Source organism: Meles meles, chromosome 12 (assembly GCF_922984935.1).
Source record: "Meles meles chromosome 12, mMelMel3.1 paternal haplotype, whole genome shotgun sequence".
NCBI lineage: Eukaryota > Metazoa > Chordata > Mammalia > Carnivora > Mustelidae > Meles > Meles meles.
In genome coordinates, this window is record NC_060077.1 from 46962172 (window position 1) to 46982628 (window position 20457).

The window sequence follows — 20457 nt, forward strand, 5'->3', positions numbered from 1 at the left end:
TGGAAGTTGAAACTAAAATGAGAGGATGTTGCCAATCATTTTCTAGGGGAAGGGAGGGACCAAGGAAGGGTTGCTTTGGCTAACAGAGCTGCCTTGGGGCTCTTGTCCCCATGGACCCAGCCCTCTCGGACTGGCTGGCTCTCTGCTGATCCCCGAAGGCATCTGTCCATGAGGATTCAATCAGGCTCAGGACTGCTGGCCGGGGTGGGGGGCAGGGGGACTGTAAATCTGGGAAAGCTGCAAGTATTCAGGGTCTTGAACTTTATCAGGTTTGAATGTGTGATTGTGAAAGTAAAGAGCAGAGAAATGACAGCACTCAGTAAATCAAACGTAGAGAAGATCAGGACTGTCAGAGACAAGAGAAAAACAGGCTCTGGGCACAAGCCCCGCTGAAAACCTGCAGGCAGGCAGAAGACTTTTATGTTCCCTCCAGACTGTGCCTTCTGAAAAACAAATCTCTTCCCCTGTCATTTTATCTAGAGAACGGTATTCTTTGTTTTGTCCCACGGATCTCTTTATGTTTTCATTACTGAAGCTGAAATCCTGTTTTAGAAGATGGCGTGTTACATGGAAAAAACAAAAACCAAACAAATCAAACCCCCAAAACCAACAACCCAGAAAGAAAATCAGCTGAAAAATGACATAGATTTTCCTCTATCAATAATGTGTTCCATAACTTCTAGGTGATCTTTATTTTTCTATTTCTTAACAAAATGGGACTAAAGTTAAAGTCTCCTGCATAGACAGCAATACCAAACTGAAAGGTACAAAGCATGGGAGGAGTATAGAAGTATAATCAGATGACCAGGTCCATTAATTAACCCCCACCCTCCCTTTTATCTAATGCCAGCCCATAGGTTGCTCTCCTCCATGGTCCCATCTGTTAACTCACTCCAGTTGCCAGAAAGTTGTTCTCAGGGAGGGGTGCTGCTGAGGACTGGAATACTTTTCTCAGGGGATGAGCCTCAAGATTACTATCTTTGTCAAGATTACTATCTATATTGTAATAGACTCGCGTGTACTACAGCAGATTTCAATTTCTTGTGTGACCCAACTCTTCCCCGGAGCTAATTAATTTCCAGGAAAGAGGATGTTAGAGTCTGCTGCTGGCATTTGCAAAGGGGAATGACAAGGAATGTTTCTTCTTCAAAGGAACCAAAAGCCAAGTAAAGGATCTCTGTTTGTCTCACTCCACCCCTTTCTACTATAATGCAATAAATAAAATCCTCACTACTGGTACACAGAGAATGCCTGAGACCTTTAATGAATGGCAGGACTTAAAGTGGAAAGGGTGCTCAAAGTAGTTCTTCCCTAGAAATTAACCAGCTCCAGGGAACAGTTGGGACACACAACAAATTGAAATCTGGTGTAGTACAGGAGTCTAATACAGTATAGATACTAGTAATCTTTTAATCCCCTAACAATCCTGTAAGGTAGGTACTTTTATCATCCCCATGTTACAGATGGGAAAACTGAGGCACAGAGAAGTTAGGCAATTTGTCCTGGTCATACAGAATGTGGTGGAGTCAGGTTTGAAACCTATCTCAATTGCCTCAGTCTGTGAGTCAGAGTGACTCCCTTCTTTACAAACTCACTGTGAAGCCTACAGGACAGTATGAGGTTGGGTACTTTTTCAGAGAAACGATCAAGCATCTTCCTCCATCTGTGAGGCTCTACAGAAGTGCCAAACTTCTAGACTGTAAACACTTCAAAACTGGTTGCTAACCCTTCTAGTTCTTCTTTGTGCAGTGTACATGCAGCGCTGTGGGGCAAGTGCAGGAAACTGGAGGACTGCATCTGGGTACACAACTCTTGGTCCTGATTCTCTGCATATTTGTAACATAACTGAGTGCAGAGGTCATAGTTCTGGGGGCAAACGCAGTTACTTTTTATTTGGGGGCACTACCCCCTTTAATTGACTTGAGGAGCATTACCTACTTAGCAAACGTCCAAAAACTTTTCTGCTTCTCCTTAGCAACACCTAACTGACCCCTGAGCTGAGACAACTCTGGGGCAGTGGCATCTGGACTCTGACCCTGGAACTGGCATTGTCTGCACATCTAGTGATACCAGCAAACTCCAAGGAAAGCCTGGGGCCTGTCTGTCTAGCGTGTTGGAAACTTCTGCATCTCGTTCCCCTTTTGGGGAGTAGAAATGGTCCTTTTCCTTCCGGTGCTCTGAGTTTTCTTATCCCAGGAGGCTGGGGTGGGGGTGGTGGTGGAAGGATTAGATAAGACGGATGGTTTTGGAGTTCACCTTATTTGGAGCAGGGCAATGAGAAAAGAGAGGCAGATTTCACTTCCGGGGCCCAGAACAAGGTGACAGAAACTGAAGATGTTGCTTTGCCTTTCAATTCAGACTCCTGTCTCCCCCTTCACCATAGAGCACAAGGCGATGGCAGAAGATTTGGGGAGAATCTCCGGGGCAGGGAAGTCAGTGCAGTCTCTAATCTACCACCCTGAGGTTCTTACCCACACGGATTGCAAAGAGGTAGGAAAGGCTTCCATGTGTGTTTAGACTATAGGAGAATGCTACCAGAGAGGAAAAGAAATGACTCAGTGCAGAACTCCCAAAACATAGCCCCTAGCTCCCCAAGACCACTTCCCAGTCCCAGGACTGTGGGTCTGGGAAAGTGGATATTCCCTGCTTCACCTTTAGTGAAAGGGAAGGGATCCCCGCAGGGGCAGGGCCTCAGCCAAGCTGGCAGCCCTCGGCTTTGGGTAGTAATTAATAATGATAATAAATACCACACTTCATAACCAAATCCAACCTGGGGATGATTGAATGGCCGGACCTCTCCCTCCCACCTGCGTGCTCTTACTCTGGGGAGTCCACACCCTGCCCATTAGCCTCAGTCTACTTTAGCTGCCCAGTTCCACCCACCAGGGTTCAAAGGGAGTTCTGCTCCCAATGACCAGTCATGTGGAGTAACTCGGACCCTCGGCAAACCCGCAGGGAGTGAGGGTGGGAAGGCAGGGAGGGGTGGATTGTCTACAGTAGTATTCAGCATCAGAAAATAATCAAAAGGGATAGTAATTCAGGTCCTAATGAGCTCGGTTTAGTTTTTCTGCCAAGCGCAGGGGGTCTGTTTCGGAGCCCAGCCGGGTCAGGTCTGAATTTCCACGGGTCCCGGCGCCGTGGGGCCTGGCACCCCCAAGCCCGGCTGCCTGGGGACCTCCGCATTCCCAGGGCGATGGACGCAGGTCTCGCCGGACCCGTGAGATCTGGCCAGCGCAGCGGAGATCTCAGGGCGTCAGGACGCAACCAGGCCGCGGGGAGGGAGGCCGGCGCCGTGTGGAATGTCTTTATCGGGATCAGAGAGCCACAAGCTTCTCCTTCGCTGCTTTAAGCGATCACGGATAGACACCTTTCGATCTTTTGTCAGACATCTTGGCCCTTAATAGCTAAATTTATTTGGTTTAAAGCGGCCGTGGGAGAAGCCGGGAGGGAAGATCTTTCGTCGGTCATGGGTGGCCTAGATAACAGGCTTTAAAAGAGAGAGAGGGAAGAAGAAAGTAAAAAGGTTAATGGATGAGGGGAGGGCTAGGAGGCGCCCAGCGTGGGGCTTTTACAGCGACCCTCCTCAGGCCGCCCCCTTATCGCGGCCCTAACTTACCCGCGGCGTATGAAATACATTAAGTCACGTAAACAGCGCGCGGGGAGGAATGCCACCGCGGTGACCTCTCGCGCGCCGCCGCCGCGAGCCCACCTCCGCGCCGTGCTGGCGGCCGCTGGCGAGGGGCGGCCCGGGACTGCGGGGCCGGGCCTGCAGCCGCCGCGCGCCGGGACGCGATGCCGACCGCCCGGGCTCGCCGCTGGCCGGGCGAGTTCCTTACCCGAAGTGACCGGCGGCGAGAAAGGGGGCGGGGAGCTGGGGCGGGGGGAGACCCAGTTTTCTAGGCTGCGCAGTTTTCGTGCCCCCCCCCCATTTGACATTTCTAACGTGTATTTTTGGGCTTTCGAGAATTAAAACAAAACAAAACAAAACCACCCGCCCTCCCCCACCCCAAACGCCGTCAGGACTCTGCACGCGCCCGTACTGGACTGACAGCTGCTGAGTCCGAGAACAGGCCGCCCAACCCGACTATTGGGCCCGGAGGACGGCTGGGATGGGGGGACACCGGGGTGACCCCCGGTCCTTCGGCAGAAGCGTCCCAGGGATGGTAGGAAATCCGGTATAGGCGAGAAGGCCCTAGAGATGTGGCTTTGTAAAAACTCAAGTTTAAAACTAAGTTTTAAGACACAAATTCTCAAGTGTCGCTGGAGCAGCCAGCCGGGAGCTTTGGGGAACTGATAGCGTAATGAGCTTAAGTTTGCAGGGGCCAAGGCGTCGTTATGCGGGCCCCCACCCGGGTGTCACAGCTCCTCTGGAAGCAGAGCACGACTGGGTCCCCAAACATCCCTTCACATTTGGCAGCAAAGCCTCCGCCCCCTGCCCAACTGGCTGCTCTATTATGGCTGGATTCGAATCGCGAATAGTAGTGTGGTGGCGCGCCCCAAATAAATCAGTCCTGGGGACAGGTCGCGCCCCAGAGCCAGCAATTCTCCGAGGACGAGAAGGGGGGCTCGAGGACGGAAGGCACACGCCAGAGGGACCACTCCTTGAGTCTAAATAGTCGGGAGAGAAAGAATTTCGTTTCAGATTAGCAATCCCTCCACCCCCAAAGGAGATAGGCAAAAGAAAAAGGAGAAAAAAAGGAAGGAAAGGAAAGGAAAGGAAAAAGAACCAGGAAGAAAATAGAACTGTTAAGAGCCTATTTACTGGTGAACTATGGGGGGACTTCTCCAGTTCTTGGGTTCCTTCCTAGTTTAGGGTACACTTCTTCCCTCCGCATTCCTTATGATGCCCGCCTTCCCGGACCAACTGGGGTACTCAAAGGAAACTCAGAGCATGGGACCTGGGAACCCCTAGGGGGTGGCTTTGAAAATGTGCCGCTCCTCCCCACCCCAGGAGTGGAAGTTTTCCCCGGGGCCAAATCCAGTGCTTTGGGAAAATAGTAAACTGGATTGGTCAGGCTTTACTTGCCTTTCCGCCTGAAGAAACTCTGCGGGCTTAAAGTTTTGATTTTAAGTTAACTAAAAAGAAAAATATTTTACTATCCATTCCCTCCTTTAGTTGGAAAACCAATCTAAAAAACTGTTACCGTGCAAAGGAACAAATCACAACCTTCCACCCTTGCTTTAGGCAGTATTAGAGAGACTGGGAATCAGGAAGGTAAAAAAAAAAAAAATGTCGGGTCCCTTCTCGAGCCCTTAGAAACGACAGTCAGCATTTGCCCCGCTGCTCACCTCTGTCCCAGCGGTCCCAAGGCCAGCGCACCCTCTCACAACCGCTGTGGAGCTGTGGGAAAAGCAGGTCCCTAGGGCTTTAGCTGTTGTCCAAGGAAATTCACACAGACACCTTCATACTTGTTAATATAAAGAAATACAACAGGAACCAATTTCGGGGCTAGGTCTCCTTGGGGCTCAGGCTTGGAGGTCGTTCACAGCTTAAAATCTAAACAGGATTTTTAAAAAACTCATCTCTATTGGAAATCATCTCACTGAAATAATTAAGAAAAAAAACCAACTGCTTTTAACACTAAAACCGAAAAACATTTGAAAAACAGTTGGACTCAAAGGAAAGTCAAACGTCCACAACGTTTCTGTATCTGCTGACAAATTAGCTTCTGAAAAACTCAAAATTTGGTCGGAACTCAGGCAAAAGCCAGAAGAGAAGGCTTTGGAAGGCTTGTTCGGAGTTAAGTGGGAGGCAGACACTGGGTCATCTCTTCTGCTAGTTCTCTTCGATCGAACTCAGGTTAAATTTTAAAGTCCCGAATCCTGGTCTGGTGCCAATCTCTGTTCCAGAGTTTTCCACCTTCACTCTTCCAGAATTGTGGCCACATTGATACTGGGAGCCACCACAGTGATTGGGGGAAGCAAAGAGGAACGTAATAAAAGTGACTAAACTGGATGAGAACGGTTTATGGACCGCTGTAACAGCAGTTTAAAATCCAAAAGTGTTTAGCAACAATTTACAACGAAGAATGGAAAAATAGAATTCTCGCCAACGTCCTCGATTTCGCTCTCTTCCCCTCACTGCCAGGCCCTGTCCCCTTCTCCCCCTAGGATCGACAGGCTCACACCTCACAATTATGCTGAGAGAAAACATACTTTTAAGGACAAGGTCTCACAATCTCTCAGTATTCATTATTTTACAATGCCCCCTACCTACGCCGGTTCACCTCTGCTTAGGCTCCTCTCCCCTCCCCAACCGGAAAAACGCAGAATCAAAAACACAGAAACAAAAACAAAAAAACCCCCAAAGAACCCAAAATGCTTCCAGAGAGACTGACCTTTAGAAAATCATTTAACATCGATTTACCTGGGAGAAAAATGTGAAATCCATGCTCACAAAGCAACTCCTGCTGCCCTAGTTAAAATTCTCTCTCCGCGGCCTTCTGGGGTCGCGTCTGTCGGAAGAAATCTTTTTGTGAGCGAAAGGGAGTAGAGACATATATCACTGCTCCTGCCACGGACGAACCCGCGGCCGCGCGCCTCGCTGCTGACAGATCCGCGCTGATAACCCCGCGACGTTCATTTCCAGTCCCTTTGCCGGCTCAGCACCGTATCAGTTTGTACACAGTTGTGATAACCATTTGGAGGGAGCGAAGAAGGGGTGTGTATGTGAGGGTGAGGGTGGGGGCGGGGAAGCGGTATTTCCCGCTGGGTCAGGGAAGGTGAACCCCCTCCCCCTTTCCAACGACTTATCCGGAGACTTACCTGAAGTTTTCTCCAGGATAAGCTCAGAGCAAACGGGACACTAAAACTTGCAAAGCACCTCGGGACGCGACTGGGGTGGAAGCCCTTTTCATTACGCGCACCTTTGGGGACTAGGCTTTACGCATACCACTACCCCGAATTATAAGTTCCCGAAGGTTCCTTATGAGTGTCGACGTGAACGTCCCGAAACCTCCTAGGAATGTAGTCTGTTTCTAAAAAGCAGAGCAGAGATAGGGGGCTGGGCACTGGAGTTCCTTCTTTCCCGTATCTTTGGAACCTCGATCCCCGACGGTCGCCACGACCCAGAGGCTCGATTAGAGGTCGGGGAAAGTTTAAGGTAGTTCACATACAAAGGAAGAGCATAAAGCTCTTTTAACGTGGACGGAGGAGCGGGGAAGGCCCGAGGAGCAAAGCACTTTCCCCCTCATTCTGGGGGCACATTGACCCGAAAGCTGCAGCGTCTCTCCCGCCGCGATGGCTGCGCTGGGCTCTGGACAGCCAACTCCTCCCGTGCCAACCACTGGGGGCGGAGGAAAGTGCTGCGCCGGGTGGGTGTGGGTCGCCAGCCAGGTCAAGCGTTCCGCCACCTCCGCCCCTCCCCGGGCGTCCCAGGACTCGGCGCCCCCTCGACGGACTGGCCCCCTCCCGGGAAGGTACTCGCAGTTCGGCCCACACCCGCAGGCTGCGCGCCGCTCATTGTCTGTTGGGGTGGCGCGCTCCCCTCCCCCCGCCGCCCGCGATCCCCTCCCCACCCTCTTTTCTCTCCTCCCCTCGCTCCCTCCTCCTCCTCCTCCTCCTCCTCTTCACCTCCAGCGCCCAGCTGCTCGCACAGCGCAGTTCCGACCCACAGCCTGGCACCCTTCGGCGAGCGCTGTTTGTTTAGGGCTCGGTGAATCCAATCAGGAGCGCAGGCTGCAGTTTTCCGGCAGAGCAGTAAGAGGCGCCTCCTCTCTCCTTTTTATTCACCAGCAGCGCCGCGCAGACCCCGGACTCGCGCTCGCCTGCCGGCGCCTACAACCTCTCTCCACGCCCGAGAGCAGTCTCCGCCGCGGCCGTTCTCCATGCGCAGCGCGCACTCGAGGTTCGGCTGCTTTCTCGCTTTCTCCGGCTGCCCTCTTTTCTTCCCTCTCCCCCCGCACCCGTCGCGGGCCCCTCCGCCCCGGGCTATCCGACTCTCTGCGGGCCGCGGTTGGCTATGAGGTGTCTCCCTTCTCTTGTCGCGGCTGGCTGTAGCGACTCCCAGGTTCCTGGGACACCGCGGACCAACTTGTGCTGTCTCTTCCTCTCCCTGAAGCGCTTATCTGCGCGCAGCCTTATCTCCGAGTTATCTGGCGCAAAGGGGCGGGAGCCGGCAGTCAGGCGGGCAGAGAGATTCTTCTTCGCTGTCTAGCCCGGGTCTGTGTGTGGGCATTAATTTTAGTATGGTTATCTTGGAGGAGTCGAAGCGATTTGGAAAAGCAGCTCGGAGGAGGCCTGTCCGGCTGCATTTCGTCTCCCTACCCCACTCCCTCCGAGTCTCCCCGTCTTTTCTTAGACTCTCCTCTTCGGGGTAGCCTCGGCCGCGGGGCGGTCTCACGCCCCCCCCCCCCCTTGCATTTCCCCCTCCTCCTTTTCTCTGCGCTGCGCTCCACCCCGCTACGTCCGATTCCGGAACGGTCTGGCCTTTCGGCGGCTGGGGATGACCACGGGGTGGGCGGGGGTGGCCCAGCCGGCGTGAGCGCACGCGCTGGTGACTGCAGACGCCAGCCCTGTGTAAGGTGTGCGGCGCCACGGGGAGGAGGGTTGGGCGTGAGACTGCGGCCCCGCGGGCACCCAGCATTGCCTGGGCCCGGAAGGTCAGAGACTCGTCTCCGCCCCGGCGCCCCACCTTCCCTGGGCTGGATCGTACTTCTCTCCGGAGCTCGCGTTCTGTCCCGTCAAGCTCAGTCAGGGAAGCTCTGGGAAAGCCAGTGTGAGAGAAGGCGGCGGTTTCGTTTTCGGGGACAGGTTGTCTTTTTTAGGCTAATGATTTTTGTTCGGGCAGACCTCACACTGAGGCGTTCCAGGCGGGGGGCACCCGTAGGGAGGCGGGAGAAGGCAGCGCCGACAAGCACAACTACTTAAAAAATCCTTTTGTGTGTCAGCGGCCGAGAGGGAGCCACTTTGGGGCGGAAGAAAACCGCCAGCTAGTCTCACCGTCACTCCTGGGATCTGGCGCGGGCAGATGGAGGATGCTGCGGAGGGGGGTGGGCGGGAAGGCGAGGGGACCGGGGCGGTGCGGACGAGGGAGGGCGGATATGCCGGTCCTGGGAGGACCCTGTGGTGGCTGCCCAGGCTCCGATTCCCCTTCTCTGCGGCCGAGGCAGCAACGGGATAGTTGAGGATCCCATAGCTAGAAAAGGCAGTGGGAATGAGGTTTTATGCGGCCTACGGTTTTGGCAACTTTTACAAATACTCTTGTTTTTGCTTCCCCTCACCCCGCCTTAGGAGCTAGAAGTTAGCTTGGAGAGGCGCCGGACCGTGGATGGCCTTGACTGACGGCGGCTGGTGCCTGCCGAAGCGCTTCGGGGCCGCGGCCGCGGACGCCAGCGACTCCGGAGCCTTTCCAGTGCGGGAGCCTTCCACGCCGCCTTCCCCCATCTCCTCCTCTTCCTCCTGCTGCTCCCGGGGTGGGGAGCGTGGCCCCGGCGGCGCCAGCAACTGCAGGACGCCGCAGCTCGACACGGAGGCGGCGGCGGGACCCCCGGCCCGCTCGCTGTTGCTCAGCCCGTACGCCTCTCATCCCTTCGGGGCTCCCCACGGACCTTCGGCGCCCGGGGTCGCTGGCCCCGGGAGCGCCCTGTCGAGCTGGGAGGATCTACTGCTCTTCACTGACCTCGACCAGGCCGCGACCGCCAGCAAGCTCCTGTGGTCCAGCCGCGGCGCCAAGCTGAGTCCCTTCGCACCCGAGCAGCCCGAAGAGATGTACCAGACCCTCGCCGCCCTCTCCAGCCAGGGGCCGGGCGCTTACGACGGCGCGCCCGGCGGCTTCGTGCACTCGGCGGCCGCCGCCGCCGCCGCCGCCGCCGCGGCCAGCTCCCCGGTCTACGTGCCCACCACCCGCGTGGGCTCCATGCTGCCGGGCCTGCCGTACCTGCAGGGGGCGGGCAGCGGGCCCGCCAACCACGCGGGCGGCGCAGGCGCGCACCCCGGCTGGCCTCAAGCCTCGGCCGACAGTCCTCCGTACGGCAGTGGAGGCGGCCCGGCGGGCGGCGGGGCTGCGGGGCCCGGGAGCGCCGGCTCCGCCGCGGCGCACGTCTCTGCGCGCTTCCCGTACTCGCCCAGCCCGCCTATGGCCAACGGCGCGGCTAGGGACCCCGGGGGCTACGCCGCACCTGGTGGCGGGGGAGCCGGCGGCGTGAGCGGCGGCGGCGGTGGCAGCTTGGCGGCCATGGGCGGCCGCGAGCACCAGTACAGCTCGCTGTCGGCCGCGCGGCCACTGAACGGGACGTACCACCATCACCATCACCACCACCCGAACCCCTACTCGCCCTACGTGGGTGCACCGCTGACCCCCGCATGGCCCGCAGGACCCTTCGAGACCCCAGTGCTGCACAGCCTGCAGAGCCGCGCCGGAGCCCCGCTCCCGGTGCCGCGGGGCCCCAGCGCAGGTAAGGGGGTATCTGGCGCGTGGGAGTGGGGGCCCGAGACTCTGGAGTGGACCGGGGTGTGGAACACCTATGCGACTTGGGCTTTGTTCGAAAGACTTTTCTGTTTTCGGTGACCAGAGGTCGGCCCAGCCCCAGGGAGGATTTGCAGAACTTTGGCGGGCCCACCCCAGAGTCTGGCAGTGTCGATGAGGTGCTTCTGTTTTGTGGATTGTTTCAGTTCCTTTCCACGAAGGAGGCTTAGGCCGCGTGTACGTCTTAGTGCCTTGGAAAGAAGCTGGAGGGGCTTGAAAAGTGAATGGGGTGGGAAAATTGGAGGAAAAAGGCCGGGGGCGGGGGGGAAGGAACTTGTCACCGTCTCTAGTTTGCCCTAGTGGAAGAATGACACGGGGGGCGGGGGGAGGGTAAGTTTGGGAGGGTGTTGGGCAGTTGCTTCACACTCCCTTCAAATAATACTCTCTCCTAGTTCAACTCTGTAGAGGTGAGGAATTGTGTTTCTCTCAGGGAGGGTATTTAAGAATTCCGCCGTGGAAAAAGATGTTTAAGGAGGTAGTTGGCTTGGTCCTTGGATAGAGAGGGAGGAAAGAGGATACCTGGACTGGTCAGCCTTGTGACTATGCAGAGGGAAAGCTGGTGGAGGAGGGCCCTTTTGTTGACATGTGTGGAGTGGTTCTGCTGCTGGCCCCTGCCAGCTGGGAATCCGGGATCATTCCTGGAGGTCCCACATCACTCCTAAGTTCCAGAGTTCAGCCCGCCACTTCCTTAGGTTTTCTATGCCACCCATACTTTCCTTCCAGTGTTTGGGGGCAATGCAGGGTGAACTGGGAAAACACAATTGTCAAAACACCTGGAAACATCTCACTGTGAAAAGTGTGTACTTTGCTCAAGCAGAGATTATGAACTGTGGTGTCTGGCCTGACAGGGCACTCGGGGGATGCAGTATTCTGGGTTCTCTTCTAGGTGGTTTCATGGGTGTTTTTGTATTTAACCTGTTCGATAACATGACGGACTCCCAAGACAAAACCTTGTTGGAGGCAGCGGGGGCTAGTTAGTTGTTTGTTTGAGGGGAGGTGTGAGAGAGAGGTGGCAAAGAGGCAGGAGACATGTCAGCCTAAATTATCCTAACCTGGTGTTTTCACACTCTAGGTCTGGGCTTTACCTGGGAGCCTCAGTGTTCCTTTTTGGGACAACACATCCTTCAGGGGCCCTAACTAGTAGAGCGAGGTGAGGAATTGCCAGCCTTGTATTCAGAAGAACTGCTGGAAAATGCCAGGGGCCTGAAAGCGAAGGATCTGACTTGAATCCTTCTCCTAGTAACACTGGGAGGGGGGGCAACAGGCTTTTTGGTAGCAGGTTCTTCTCTTTTTCTATCTCCTAAGATTCTGGTCTTCTCAGAATTTCCTCCTCTTTCCTCTGCAAAATTGGCCCCAGAGACCGTCTTTACCGTCGTGGAGAGTGGGTGTGGGGTAGAGACTCGAGAGCAGAGCATTGTCACCCGTTGGGCAGCATAGGGACCCATGGCTGGTTCCCTGGCTGGACCTGAGAGACTGGGAGATGAAGATCTTCAAAGAATGGGGGGGGGTGATTAGGGTGAGGCTTTTGTCAGTCAGGAATCCAGCTGGGAATCCAAAAGGGTGTGTGAATTGGGTAGGGGGCACCTCCCATTTGGAGCCAGATTCTGCAGCAGCACCTGTTTCGGGCGGGGACACACCTTAGTGTGGTCTCCCTATCCCTCTTCCCCTAGTCTTCAGCATTTCATAGGCCTGAGAAAGAGTAGTAGTCCCAGAAGACTTAATCAGTCTTACTGATGTTTAAAGCAACTTGTTTTGTATAGAAAATCATCTCATCATTTCAGAAGCAGTACGCTGCAATTGCAGGCGAGTTAACAGATTTCATTTAAAACCCAGTTTCTTATACCACCAGTTTTTCACTGAACTTCCAGATAGGACATTGCAAAATTAGAAAAATAACTCTGTAGATCCAGAGTATATTAAAACAGCAAGAACCAAAAATTCTAGGGAGGGGCTTAGGAACACCCAGCTTTTGCATAGAGTCTTGAAAGAAGGCAGGAAGCTACTGAGACAGCCGTTCTTGGGGCGGGGAGGCGAAAGACCTAATTTTTGTTGCCCTCACCGGTGTTCTAACTAGAGAAACCTTGACCTCCAGCCGTTCTTCTCCCGCTTCCTAGCTAGATTTCCTCTTTTTTCCACTTGGATAACACCATTTTTGAAGGTACTCTTTAATTGATCAGGGCAAACAACAGGGCTGTTTGAATCTACACAGTGCGGAGGCTTTCGGGAACCCGCTGGATTTTGGTGGTGGGTCGGTGGGTGGGGGGATTCCTGGGGTGAGTCTTCACAGTGATTCAGTCCCTGAGCTCAGCGGCCTCCTAAACCTGCCTGAAGTGTGTTCCATTCTTTGGGTCCCAGGATGGCATTCGCTGGTGCGCTCTGCTCCCCAGAGCCTTTTATTTTCTTGGGGTGGGGGCGGGCCCAAATCAGTCCTGTTGGGAGATGGTGCATAGGGGGAAACTGGTGAGAACAAAAATGTCAGCACTATCAAGATTTTCTAATTGTGAGTTTTCCTTAATGTTAGTCTGTTGTAGATTGTAGTCACTGGGTAAGGGGTAGCGGTAGGGAGAAAATGGGAGCTCTAGATGAGATTTAATTAGACATAAGCAAACTTCCTAAATTTTACTTACCAAAGTGGACTTTTAAAATTCTGTCTTTGGGTTTTCAGATGACTAAAGAGATTGACCTGGAGAGTTCACAGTCTCCTCCTGGGAGTCTTTATTGTTTCCAGCCTGGGGGAAAAGAAGGCCAGGGTAGGGCTGGGTTCTCCAGGGAATGCCCCCACTCCTCTATCGAGAGGGTCTCTGATAGGTAACATTTTAAAGTCAACAACTAAGACAAATACCTTGTTTAACTTCAGTGTCCTTGAAGTCCTGAGCATTTTACTGATTACCGTAGTCAATAGTGGCTTTTAGGGGGGAGAAGAATAAATCTTTGTGATGTGTTGTAAGTTGCAGTATCCCTGCGACAACTTTGAACTCCAGTTACGTAGGATGCTAGTTTCTTAATTCTACAGGAGGTGGGAGACTTGTTTTCTGGGGTAAATAGATTAATGGAATTAAAAGAGTATTCATGCAAAAGACACATTTAAATATCTTTACAACTAGTAGTTGATGGTAGAAAACAGCTGTAAACTGCTCAGGGATGAGAAGAAAAGGTTTGCTAGCACACATTTTCAAATAAAGCTTTAAAATGTAATGTTTATTTACTTTAAAAATTAATTCTGAAACGCTTCATGAAGAAAAGCCAAATTCAGATATTTAAATCCTCTATAAATAACCCTAAACAAAAGGGTATTTTTACTTTTATGAAGTGTCTTTTAAAAAAGTACTTAATAAGTACCTATCTCATTTTAGAGAGTATTTATTCATTCATAGTCAGCAAATTTAAGCGGAAGTAATAAATGTTAACAACCATTTACTCTTGATTTTTTTTTTCTCTTACTAACAGGTTTAAGTTAGTTGTAAGCACCAAAAATGAACCAAATAATAACAAAGTGACAATTTAGGTATGTTGCAAGTTTAGTGTATGAAAATATGAAAGTTTCATTGAGCATTTTATGTATGAAAATTTTACTTAGTGATGTTCTGAATCAATAAAATACCAGACATTTGTAGAAAATTTGTAGATAGAAGCAGACTTTATGTGGAACTCAAAATAACATTAGTAAAGTTTTAGTTAAGTTTTACTTACATTGTGTGGCGTGAAAAGAAAACTTAACATTTATCTCTGTGCTTGCTAATGTTGGTGCTTTTTCCCCCTGGGGAGTCACTTAATAGTCAACTGAGAAAGTGCCCAAGAACAGTATTTCTGATTTTACGTGTCTTTTTTTTTTTTTTTTTAAATTGGAGAAAAGGAAGGGTGACAGACAGTAAATACTTTAAAAAATTACTTGGGATAAAAGTAATAAGGTTGCCCGACTGTGTCCCAGGATACTTGTGCGATCGGTGCAGGGGTCAGTGATCAGTGTTGATTACTGTATGGTCGGCTCGGTGTGGCAAGTGGCACACTAATTATGATGGATTTCAGTTTTGAGACGCTTGGGAACAGCCGGAAAGGAGGGGTCAGGGGACCCAAACCGACTTGGCCGCAGCTTCTCTCACCAACGAGGTTCTTGGAGACTGAAGGCAGATGACTGGTCCTCCAGCACCATCTCCTCCTGCTCTTTCCTGGGGTTTCACTGGGCGCGCCCAGGGCTGCAGAAGTATTGGACAAACGCTCGATAGCGACCACGGCCGGCTCCTGGCTTGGCTGCTGAGCAGAAAGATCCGTGGGGAAGGGCGTGGGCGGGGCGGCGGGCAGGAGAATGCCAGCGCTGGGGCCAGGGGTGCCAGGGGTCTTCTGGGGAGGGGCGGGAGCGGCGCGGCCTCACCCGGCCTCTTGTTCCCGCTCTCGCCGCAGACCTGCTGGAGGACCTGCCCGAGAGCCGTGAATGCGTGAACTGCGGCTCCATCCAGACGCCCCTATGGCGGCGGGACGGCACCGGCCACTACTTGTGCAACGCCTGCGGCCTCTACAGCAAGATGAACGGCCTCAGCCGGCCCCTCATCAAGCCGCAGAAGCGTGTGGTGAGTGCGAGCGCCGCCTTCGCCTTCGGCCGGGTCCAGAGAGGGGCTCCTGCTGGGGTCCGGGCGCTGCAGGCTTGCTCCGAGGCGTCCCCGCGGGAACAGGTGCGGCGCGGCCCGGGGGCGCCGGGGTCTGCCCGAGCGCGGGGACGCAGATGTCCCCTTCTCACACCCGCGAGCGCCCAAGTGCAGGTTGCTCCGAAACCAGCGTCTGGGGAACGTAGATAACCGTTCCCGCACATTTACACCCAAGGCATGACGTCTATAAACGTGGGAGGAGGAAGGTGTAGGGAGCCACCATTTAGAAATAACACACAAGTCTGTGTTGATCTATCTCTAGATGTACTTAGAGATGCACTAGAAAGATTCTGGAAGGACACATAGTAATGACAGTAATCTCCGGGGAGGAAAACAGTATACCAATCCCGGTCAGATGAAGCGGGGAGATCTTTTTCCACCGTGTACTGTTAGCTCTGGTTTGGATTTTATTCTTGAAAAACCATGCTCGTTGATTCCCCTGCCCCCCCCCCTCCCCCCTTTCCCCTGGCCACTGTGACAGTCCCAAACCCACACTTGGCTTTCTCCACACAGCCTCATTCGGGGTTCCTTTGATGCTGTTCCTTACACCTTTGGGTGCCATCTCCCTCTTCTCCTGTGAAGTGAGACAGATGTTAGCCCAAATTCCATCCGTGTTTTGGATTGCCTTTGAGTTTGATGAAAATTTCCGTTAACTTTGTTACTTTTGAAATCTAGCTGTTCAGAACACTACATAGAACTTGATGGAAAAATGCAGTTTTAGGTGCTTCTCAAGTTGGGATTTTCACAATCCAAATGCATTTTTTTACTGTTTTAAATTAAGGAATTCTGATTTTCTTCAGGGGTAAATCTTAGAGTTAGGTGTGGCTTTAGGAGAGAGCATTTACTGCTGTAGTGATTAGAGAAAATAAATGAAAGTGTTCACAGGCCCCACTGTAGGGCTAACATTTGTTTAACCAAGCACTCATACTCTTAATACCTTTTAGAGTAAAATATTTTACAGTGAGATGCCAGACATCTTAAGTATCCAAGTAATTTATTTAATTGTTACACTCTAATTAGCAGGAACAAATGCTACACATGTTGTTTGTGTTAAATAGATTAGGGTGATGTTGCATCACAATGGAAGTCTGACACCTTCAAGAGAAGCAATTAGTTTTATGGTGGTTTTGTTTTTAATGCATTTAAAATAAAGTGGCTGAGGCTAATTTAATGTATGTGCCTTAAAACTTGTTACAACCTCCCACAGCTTAAAACAGTCTTCAGAGGGCATCCATTTCAGCATCTGCCTTCCTATGGTTTTCATTTCTTAGCATCATACTAAGAAAAAATAGTGGCCAGAAAATATCCCAAGAAGTTTGTTTTTGTGTCTGAACAGTGAAACTGATTTTTTTTTTTTTTTTTTTTTTTTTTCCTGGAAAGGTACACTGAACTGAATTCTAGCTGAGTTCAGCAAGGTCACCTCTTCCTGAGATTGAGGGAAAAGCTGGTAGAACTCCGAGTAGCTGATTAGGTTCTAGTTGGATTCTAAATTCAATCTAGTAACATCCATGTTTAGAAGTGCCATTTGTTTTATGCACTTACCAGGAAAGAGTTTCTAACATCTCCTAAATCTGTTGGTCTTCTTCTGTGTGGCAGGTGTCTTGGCGGTGACCAAGGCCAGCCATTGTGCTTTGTAAATGGATTATAAATGATACCAATTGAAGGGTGTGTTCATCAATTGGTTCTTGTGGGCTTCTTATTTATGGTTTTGATGGATCTAGCTTAGTTCTCAGAAGGTTGAACCCAAGTTTGTTTAGCCAGCAGTCCAGAACCAATCACTGTGAATTTGAACTTGTAATACATTGCAAAATAAGAGATTTATGGTGTAACTTGAATTCCTTGTCAGTGATGAATATAACTGAGATGACTTGTTACAAGGAACTTTTATAACCCATTCACCTTCATTTCTCATGTTTATGGAGACTGGCTTCACTTATGATTTGCAGTTGACAGTCATAAAGTTCTTTGTTACAATGGCAAATTCTGATAACAAGGTTACTTCACGTTGGCTTCAAATTCCACTGGAAACTGTCATAAATGACCTGTTTATAAAATGAACCTTCTTGTCCCTAGTTCACTGATTTCACATTCATGAAGAGAAAAGGAGTGCTCTCCTTGGAAATTATTTTATTTTAACCATAAAAGGAAAAAGAAAGCAACAAGTCCCGATGCGTAAGGTTTTATATATTTTTATCATTTTAGCAAAAAAAGTCCCACAAATGGTTTGTCCGTTAGGCAAGCTTGTTCATTTCAACCAAAAGTCAATCTACTTTTTCTTAGCATTGAGTTCTAAGCTAAGAAGTTACCAGTGTCTCTTTATAATTTGTGTGTAAAGGATAGTGCTACAGTAATACAACAGGGTGTGAATTGCAAAATAGGATGTAAATGCAAAATTCAATATTTTTTAAATAATGTAAGCAGAGGATTTGATAAATCTGTCCTTAAACCTGTGACTATTCAGTACACCCTCAATTCCAGTTTTTGTTGTACATTCTTTAAAACTATTCTTTTCTGAAATTGGTATAGCTAAGTTCCGAATTCTGTCAAAAAAAAAAACCCGTGACTTATTTTTGTCCTTGGATTTTTCCTCAACAGCTTTTTTACTGAAGTCATGGCACTGTTTTTTAGTAGCCTATCTAGGTAATTTTAAAAACAAATTTAGATTTTGGCATGTGGGGAAGGAACTACACTACTAGCTTAAACTCTCCTTTGTAACTCACACATAATTCAGATGAGATAAATTCCCTCTAAGGATGTTATGGGCATAAAGGGAACATGGAAATCAGAATGACAGTGCCTTTTCTGATAATACCATTTAATTCTTCATATGAGCAAAAGTTGGGACTGTACTAAGAGGGAAAGAAAATGCATCCTTATCACTGTAAGACAATGCCAGCATTAAAACAGTGCTGTAACATTTGCTTATCCTTCGTATAACGAATACAAGAATGCAGGTGGCAGGCAACCATGATAATTAAGAGATCTATTAGATTATATTTCTTTATAAAAATTCTGTACATTTTACAAGATCCATTTCTATCTGTCTTCTGTCTGCCTGTCTTTTGTAGTTTTTGGGTTACTCTGTGCATATACCTGAGAAATCGACCTCATTATCTCTAGCTTCCACGTGGAGCAGAGACTGCCCAAAGATACTTGGGACACTGGAGTTGGGGGGAGGTTGTGATTGAGTTTCATGATACTCAGATCCCAGAGCTCTGACAGCAGTGAGCACAGGTAATTGGCTGATGTTGTGACTGGTCTCTGTTTTTTTTTATATAACCTGCATGAATATTCCTGGAGCAGCCCAAACACATGCGTGGGATAGAGCACCCGACATGATTCAGGAAGTCATCTGATTAGTTTATATATTTTTCTCAGGGGACCTTCTATTTTTTTTTAAATAAAAGGTCCATGCTTATGACCACAGGGAAAGGATACGTTAATGTATGTAGCAGATATGTAGGCACTTATATCTGTACACTTACTTTTTGTGCTACTTTTTAGCCTTCTTCCCGGCGGCTTGGACTGTCCTGTGCCAACTGTCACACCACAACCACCACTTTGTGGCGCAGAAATGCCGAGGGCGAACCTGTGTGCAATGCTTGTGGACTCTACATGAAACTCCATGGGGTGCGCCACCTGTTTGCTCCTGTGTATACGTGTCTAGTCTCTCATTTGTACGTGGTGTCCATTAAAAAAAAGTCAAGGAGAGAGGGGATGAAAGTGAGGAATCTGATGTTCTCTGTGCATGTTACTGAATTGAGGATGTTAATTATAATACAATTACCTTAGATACCAGTAAGAAACAAGAAGACGCTGCCAATTAAACTATCACACACATCCATGGTAAGACACCCCAATTTTAGAAATAATAAAAAGTACTTCTAAATGAAGTGAAAAATCTGCATTTTAGAATCAAACGTAATAGTGACTATTTTTTTTTAAACCGTATACTCAAAAAAGAAAAAGCATAGAACCAACTAGAACTGCATAGTAACTAGCTTATATCCATTTATGCAAAGGAGCAATGATATACTCAGTAGTCACACAGTTAGCAACATCTTTTTGAAGGATAGCATGAAATACTATAAACACATCAGTCTTAAAAAGGAAATTAACCTCGTATGTGTAGGAGGAAGAGAATATACAATCTCCTTGAAATAAAAGTGTGTACCCAGTGGTTTTACTCCGCAATTGAAGTTGATAAAAAACAATAGTTAAGTTGAAGGAAAAATTTTCCCTGGCAAATCATCTCATTTTTCTCCAAAGGAATCTGCATTTGATGGGGAAAGTATAGTCTGTACATTTTGGGATCTGTTGAGCATGTATAAAAATTGGACTGAAATTGATGCCAACTTCTTTTACATGAGGGCTTTCAGTACTGATGTTGAGTTCTTTAGTTAAAGTTGGATTTTTCTTCAATATAATATTTATTAAACTTAAAGCCTGTATGAAAATTTTTTTAGGTGCCTCGACCGCTTGCTATGAAAAAAGAGGGAATTCAAACCAGGAAAAGAAAACCTAAGAACATAAATAAGTCAAAGGCTTGCTCTGGTAAATAAAACGCTATTTTATTGAAAGGTATTGGCCAAGTGTAAGACTAGAATATGTGTATATTTATGAGGTTAATTTTGACTGTTGCAGGTAGTAGCAATAATTCTGTTCCTATGACTCCAACTTCCACCTCTTCAAACTCCGATGACTGCAGCAAAAATACTTCCCCTACAACACAACCGACAGCCTCAGGGGTAAGTGTGAAAGCAGCGCAGTGGCAGTGTCTGTCGAAGCTAGTGGGTTGCTCGCTAGCATATTATCTCAAATTTTATCTTATCTGGTAGTACAATAATCTAAACCAACAGTTCAGTTTAGTTAGCTGATACCTGAGAATAGTTTTCAGAAGAGATTACATTTGAATGTCAACAAAATGACAAACTTAAGTACTTTACAAACCTCTTAATTAAGATCTATATCACTTTTTTATGGTTAAATTAACCCAACTAAAAGCAAGAAGTTTGGGTTTGAAGTGCTTGAAGTTGTTTTATTTCCAGGTTTCTGTCTGAGCTGCTGTGTGTGTGTATTTCTGATGAAGATCAGAACAGCTATGATACTCGGAGGTTTTATGTATGTCTGTGCCCGTGGCCTTTATATTCCTTTTGCTATCATAGCGACTCCATCTTTTTTCCCTTCGTCGTCGTTCTCTTCCTTCCCTTACTATTTACTTATTTATATATTTATTTATTGAAAGCGAAGCTTAGCATTATGCGTTCTCTGGTGCCGTATTTACTGATCATCCTTTACCCGGTGGTTCCTTGCTGGGGCCTCTGGCTTTGTAATGCGCCTTCATGATAACCT

The 20457-nt window shown here is 49.3% G+C and overlaps 1 protein-coding gene and 1 long non-coding RNA gene across 7 annotated transcripts in view; one reads left to right on the forward strand and one right to left on the reverse strand.

Annotated features, from left to right (window-relative positions):
• Positions 1-664: 664 nt before the first annotated feature.
• LOC123953989 lies at positions 665-7710 on the reverse strand. Of its 2 annotated transcripts, XR_006821014.1 has the most exons (5): positions 7573-7710; positions 6766-6977; positions 6368-6455; positions 5290-5341; positions 665-3487 (listed from the first exon to the last, which is right to left on the reverse strand). It is a non-coding gene; the product is annotated as an uncharacterized LOC123953989 (long non-coding RNA). The 2 variants fall into 2 exon arrangements; XR_006821013.1 differs by lacking the exons at positions 6766-6977; positions 7573-7710 and having other exon boundaries at positions 6368-6701.
• GATA6 (GATA binding protein 6) overlaps positions 7709-20457 on the forward strand; it is a 31418-nt gene continuing 18669 nt past the window's right edge. The window contains exons 1-6 of one of the 5 annotated variants that reach the window (XM_046024500.1): positions 7709-7846; positions 9232-10394; positions 14864-15030; positions 18610-18735; positions 19572-19659; positions 19750-19853. In XM_046024500.1, coding sequence (XP_045880456.1) covers positions 9269-10394; positions 14864-15030; positions 18610-18735; positions 19572-19659; positions 19750-19853 — 1611 coding nt within the window. In that variant the 5' untranslated portion in view covers positions 7709-7846; positions 9232-9268. Of the gene's footprint in view, positions 7847-8407; positions 8601-8621; positions 8752-9231; positions 10395-14863; positions 15031-18609; positions 18736-19571; positions 19660-19749; positions 19854-20457 lie in introns of those variants that run through there. The other 4 variants (XM_046024501.1, XM_046024502.1, XM_046024503.1 and 1 more) reach the window with 4 other exon arrangements.